The sequence below is a fragment of the Lepidochelys kempii genome, chromosome 1 (genome assembly GCF_965140285.1).
Source record: "Lepidochelys kempii isolate rLepKem1 chromosome 1, rLepKem1.hap1, whole genome shotgun sequence".
NCBI lineage: Eukaryota > Metazoa > Chordata > Testudines > Cheloniidae > Lepidochelys > Lepidochelys kempii.
In genome coordinates, this window is record NC_136380.1 from 327181949 (window position 1) to 327187883 (window position 5935).

Below are 5935 nucleotides of genomic sequence, written 5' to 3' on the forward strand. Positions count from 1 at the left end.
TCCAGGTCCTGAGTTCTGGCTGCCAGCGCTCTCTTCTCTTGGCCCCGCAGTTGCACCAGCCAATGAGGGTGGCAGTCCTGCCCCCTTCATTCCTGATTGGTCACTGCAACCTGCAGTGCGGAGACTCACGAGTCGCTCCCTGGCCCAGCTCAGCAGCAGGGAGACTCGCTGCTCTGCCCAGCGAAGGGATGAGTTGTGCCAGAGCAGAGCAGGCAGACACATACCTCTTAGTGCCCTGGATTGAGCAAACAAACACAGTAGCTGCATCTCTTTCTTTCTCTTCCACTGTGTGCTTATTATTTCAGCAGTTATCCATATATTGACCAGACACTTGCAGGGAATACAGGAGTTAAAAGCACTTGCGCTTATAGTTGTATTTTTACTTAATTTCAGTACTATTTCCAAAGGCTATGTACACTTGTACTTATAAGTACTTCTGTAATGGTCTATTTGGTATTTATACTTAAGTCCAGTCTATCAGTACTTATGGCAACACAGTGGGTGACAGTAATTATCAAAACCTATTATGATGCCATACTGAGTAATTATGTCATTATTTAGTTCCTATAAAATAACATGCCACAAAGGATCTCATATTGTGGTTATGGTTTCTTTGTACTCTGCAAGAATAGCAGTGACGATGATATTTACATAGTCTTGGATTAAATGCAAGGCACTAAAGTGCTTAATCAAGCTTTATAAGCCTGTAGACCAGATTCATAGCAGTTTCTCCTAGCATAAACCGAGGCGCAGGTAGGCCCTCCTGGGGGAAAGTCTGCCAAGAGAAGGCTGCAGTGGGTCAATCAAGGGGCCCGCAGTACTGTGGCAGAGTGGCAAGAATGGGTAGGGCTCACTGAGTGGAGTGGGGGCCGGGGGGCCAAATTGCAAGCTGATGTAGCGTATCTACTCCAGTAGCAGCCTCTGCTGTTGGAGGTTTCTCTGGAGCACAATGACAGAAACTGAAGTGGTCCTTCGCAGAAAAAACTCCATCTGCCTTCCCTCAGGAAGGAATTCCCCTTCCAGTACCGAGGTCCTCATCAGAGCAGAGAGGATCAATTTGCACTGACTTAGGCCAGGCAGAGTGATTCTAGTTTTTTAATCTTAAAAAATCATTGAACCACCATTAAAATGCAACCACCTCTGAAAGAAATATGGGAACTGTTTAGCAACACACAGTTAAGCTAGGTAATAATCCAGCCCTTTATTCAATTGCAATGACCAGAGTTGATCTGAGGTAATTAGAATGTTATTGCCCAAGTTGGAAACTGGCTTAAATATGAGGTTAAAACCCCCCTACAAAGAGGGACTGAAACACTGTGACCATAGAAGAGGGAGTGTGCCATGTTTTGGCCATTTCTCAAACATTGTCCACTGCTTTGGAAGTTCAGAGATATTATCAGGGCCAGACAAAGTGGGTCCAAAGTGGACTGGTCAAAATACATCACCCCAGTCATAACACTGACCCTTACTCCTGGCTAGGCTCTGACACATTTGACCCTGCCTACGCTATTTTAGCACTTAGGGCTAATCTACACTGGCACCATTAAAGTGCTTTAACGTAGCTTGGGTAGTCACAGCAGAGCGCTGGGAGCGAACTCTCCCAGTGCTCTAAAAAACCCACCTCCACGAGGGGCGCAGCGCCCAGCGCCAGGAGCGCGGCTCCCAGCGCCGGTGCACTGTCTACACTGGCGCTTTACAGAGCTGAAACTTGCTGCGCTCAGGGGGGTGTTTTTTCACACCCCGAGCGAGAGAGGTGCGGTGCTGTAAAGTGCCAGTGTAGACAAGCCCGTAGAAATACACCCAGATAAAATGCTAATGAGCAGAGGAACAAGAAATTTACTTTCTACAAGAGCTCAGTGAAATGGGTGTGTTGACAGAGGGGATATAATCAAATCTATGGGTGTGTCTACACAGGGAATTTAATCAGAAACTCTTTGACATGCCGCAGGTAACTCCCAGTAGCACACATCACACTTAGGGCATGGCTACACTTGCGAGTTACAGCGCATTAAAGCAGCCGGTGCACGCTAACTCACGACGCAGCAACACTGGCCAGGCATGTAGAGCGCTCTGACTCCACGGCTAGCGCGCTGCTGGTACTCCACCTCGGCGAGTGGCATAACGTGTGATGCACCCTGCCGGAGCGCTGTAGCCCCAGTGTGGACGCCCTGGTCTGTCAATGCACACTGATCGGCCTCCAGAAGTGTCCCACAATGCCTGTTCTAGCCACTCTGCTCATCACTTTGAACTCTACTGCCCTGCCCTCAGGTGACCTGCCGTCAGACCCACCCTTTAAATTCTCTGTTTGCTCAGCCAGGCATGGAGTACTCTCAGCGAATCTTTCCAGGTGACCATGTCTCCACGGGCCAGGAGATCCCCAGTATGGAGCAATGGCGAGGTGCTGGACCTCATCAGTGTCTGCGGGGAGGAAGCTATCCAGTCCCAGCTGCGCTCCAGCCGTAGGAATTACGATACCTTTGGGCAGCTATCAAGGGACATGATGGAAAGGGGCCATGACCGGGATGCAGTGCAGTGCAGGGTTAAAGTGAAGGAGCGGCGGAATGCCTACCGCAAAACCCGCGAGGCAAACAGCCGCTCCGGTGCTGCCCCCGTGACCTGCCGTTTTTACAAAAAGCTGGACGCAATACTTGGGGGTGACCCCACCTCCACTCTGAGTATCACCATGGACACTTCAGAGCCCAGTTCAACAAGGCAGGAGGAGGAGGAGCAAAGCGGGAGCGAGGGTGCTGAGGAGGAGGAAGACACCCCAGCATCCCCAGATGCAAGCAGCCAGGAGCTGTTCTCAAGCCAGGAGGACGGTAGCCAGTCTCGGCGGCCGGTGCTTGGGGAAGGACAAACACCAGAGGAGGCTCCCGGTAAGTGGCTTTTATTTTGGGAAGGAAGTTATTCAGTGCGGGCTTTTGGGGTGAGGAGGGTTAGGGCTGCATGCATGCCTAGATGCGGAATAGGATGTTGATGTGCTCTCTCACATCATGGTAATCGGCATCAGTGATCTCTTCAAAGGTCTCATCCAGAACTTGGGCAATGCAGTTGTGCGGGTTTTGTGGGAGAGCCCCTGTGGTCCTTGTCCTAGTCAGGCTAACATGTCCACACCACTGTGCCATGAGGGGCGGAAGGACCATTGCTCCACTCAAGCAAGCTGCATATGGGCCAGGGCGGAAGCCGCATTGTAATTGAAAACCCTCCCTTGCTTCCCAGGTCACTCTCAGCAGCGAGATATCTTCCAGGACGAACTCCTCTGGAAAATGTAAGGACAGTGTTCAGTATAGGGGCCCCCTGCAGCTGTTGGCTCTCCCCAAGGTACAGAAACCCAGAGGATAGTACAGCCATGAAACAATCAGTCCCCCTAGACCCTGTGCTTACTCACCATTTTGGGGCTCCCAGTGGTTGTGTGTGCTCGGTTTGGGACAGGCAAATTATGCTATTGTGTAGACTGTGCTTGCCTTCCTTAAGTACAGGGGAATCATTGCTCTGTCTGGTGTGAACAATGCTGCCTCTGTTAAGTGTTGCATTTTGCCTTTACAGATGCAACCTTGAGATCTCAGCCATCCATGTTATCACCGGCTGAGAGTCTGCAAAGAATCAGGAAGAGGCCACGTAGAAGCGAAGAGGACATGCTGCATGAAGTCATGCAACACTCCCTTAATGAAAATCAAAAAGTGCAGGAGTTGTAGGAGAGTGAAAGGAGGGTCCGCCAGCAGAATGCAGATCCCTGGCATCAAAGCACAGAGTGTCTGATAAGCATCATGGAGCGCCAAGTGGACTTGATCCAGGCGCGCGTAGCCATGCAGGCGGAGCACTACCGCACCCAACCCCCACCCCCGCAGCCCTTGTCCCAAAACTCTTTCCCTTGTGCCCCCATGTCACCTCCAACCCACTTTCCCCAACATCTGGGTTCTTATCGCCACCAGCTGCCTCCAACACCTGTAGCTTCACCACCCAGCCCTGAAAACTACAACCCTTACCCACTGCACTCAACCCCCATCACCATGCAGTATAGCCATCCTGAAGTGCAGCACTCATTGCACAGCACTCCAGACAGGAAGGCTGAGTATGATAACAGGACATATGCACACCTGTGATTGTACTGTTCCCCACCCCACCCCCTTGCCCTTTTTGTTTCCCATGCAGTTGTGTTTCATTTCAATAAATGCATTTTCTTTTCATTAAATGGATTTTTTGGCTTTGAAAACATTCTTTATTATTGCATAACGTAAAAGATACCTTAGCCCAGGAAAGCAACAGGCACTGCAAGTCAGTGTATCATACGTAGCAAACACAGATTCTTACTAACATTGGAACCACTGCACTTCACTCCCATGCAGGGCACCAGACATTACTGGTGGCTTTCAGCCTCAGATTGCTCCCTCAAGGCATCCCTAATCCTTGCAGGCCTGTGCTGGGCCCCTCTAATAGCCCTGCTCTCTGGCTGTTCAAATTCAGCCTCCAGGTGTTGAACCTCCAAGTTCCATGCCTGAGTGAATCTTCTGAACCCTCCATAATATTTGTGAAGGGAAGGGTAACACACGGCTATAACAATGGGGATGCTGTTGTGGGCCAGGTCCAGCTTCCCATATAGAGAGCACCAGCGGCCTTTTAAACAGCCAAAAGCACACTCCACAGTCATTCTGCACCAGCTCAGCCTGTTGTTGAACTGCTCTTTGCTGCTGTCAAGGCTCCCTGTGTAGGGTTTCATGAGCCACAGCATTAAAGGGTAAGCGGAGCCTCCAAGGATCAAAATGGGCATTTCGACTTCCCCATGGTGATCTTCTGGTCTGGGAAAAAAGTCCTGGCTTGCAGCTTCCTGAACAGGCCAGTGTTCCAAAAGATGCATGTGTCATGCACCTTTTTAGGCCAGCCTCCGTTAATGTCAATGAAACGCCCATGGTGATCCACAAGGGCCTGGAGAACCATAGAGAAATAGCCCTTCCGATTAAACGTACTCAGAGGCTAGGTGGGCTGGTGCCAGAATTGGAATGTGTGTGCCATCTATCACCCCTCTGCAGTTAGGTTTCAGAGTAACAGCCGTGTTAGTCTGTATTCGCAAAAAGAAAAGGAGTACTTGTGGCACCTTAGAGACTAACCAATTTATTTGAGCATAAGCTTTCGTGAGCTACAGCATCCAATGAAGTGAGCTGTAGCTCACGAAAGCTTATGCTCAAATAAATTGGTTAGTCTCTAAGGTGCCACAAGTACTCCTTTTCTTTCTGCAGTTAGGGAAATCCATTTGTGCAAAGCCAGCCACAATGTCATGCACGTTACCCGGAGTCATGGTTCTTCTGAGCAGGATGTGATTAATGGCCCTGCAAACTTGCATCAACACGATTCCAACAGTCGACTTCCCCACTCCAAACTGGTTAGTGACCAATTGGTAGCTGTCTGGGAGTTGCCAGCTTCCAGATTGCAATAGCCACCTGCTTCTCCACTGTCAGGGCAGCTCTCAATCTCATGTCCTTGTGCCACAGGGTGGGGATAAGCTCCTCACACAGTCCCATGAAAGTGGCTTTTCTCATCCGAAAGTTCTGCAGCCAGTGCTCGTCATCCCAGACTTGCATGTTGATGTGATCCCACCACTCAGTGCTTGTTTCCCGAGCCCAAAAGCGCTGTTCCACTGTGGTGAGCATGTCTGTGAATGCCACAAGCAATCTCGTGTCGTATTCGTTACTTGCGTCAATATCATCGTCAGAGTCCTCACTGTCACTTTGGATCTTAAGGAGTAACTCGACTGCCAAATGTGATGTGCTGGCGAGACTCGTCAGCATGTTCCTCAGCAATTCAGGCTCCATTCCCACAGACCGAAAGGGAAGACAGAGCATGCAGTACAAAAAACATTGAAAGATTGTGCCAATTGTGGCCGGAAGCAGAGGGATTGCTGGGATGCGAACCGATGCATAACGGGGTATTGGGACAGGAC

The 5935-nt window shown here is 50.1% G+C and overlaps 1 protein-coding gene across 1 annotated transcript; it reads left to right on the forward strand.

Annotated features, from left to right (window-relative positions):
• The first annotated feature begins 2353 nt into the window (after positions 1 to 2353).
• LOC140910793 (uncharacterized) lies at positions 2354 to 3695 on the forward strand. Its single transcript, XM_073342684.2, has 2 exons — positions 2354 to 2876; positions 3547 to 3695. The coding sequence occupies exons 1-2, from the start codon at positions 2354 to 2356 to the stop codon at positions 3693 to 3695; spliced, it is 672 nt and encodes a 223-aa protein (XP_073198785.1).
• Positions 3696 to 5935: the final 2240 nt, after the last annotated feature.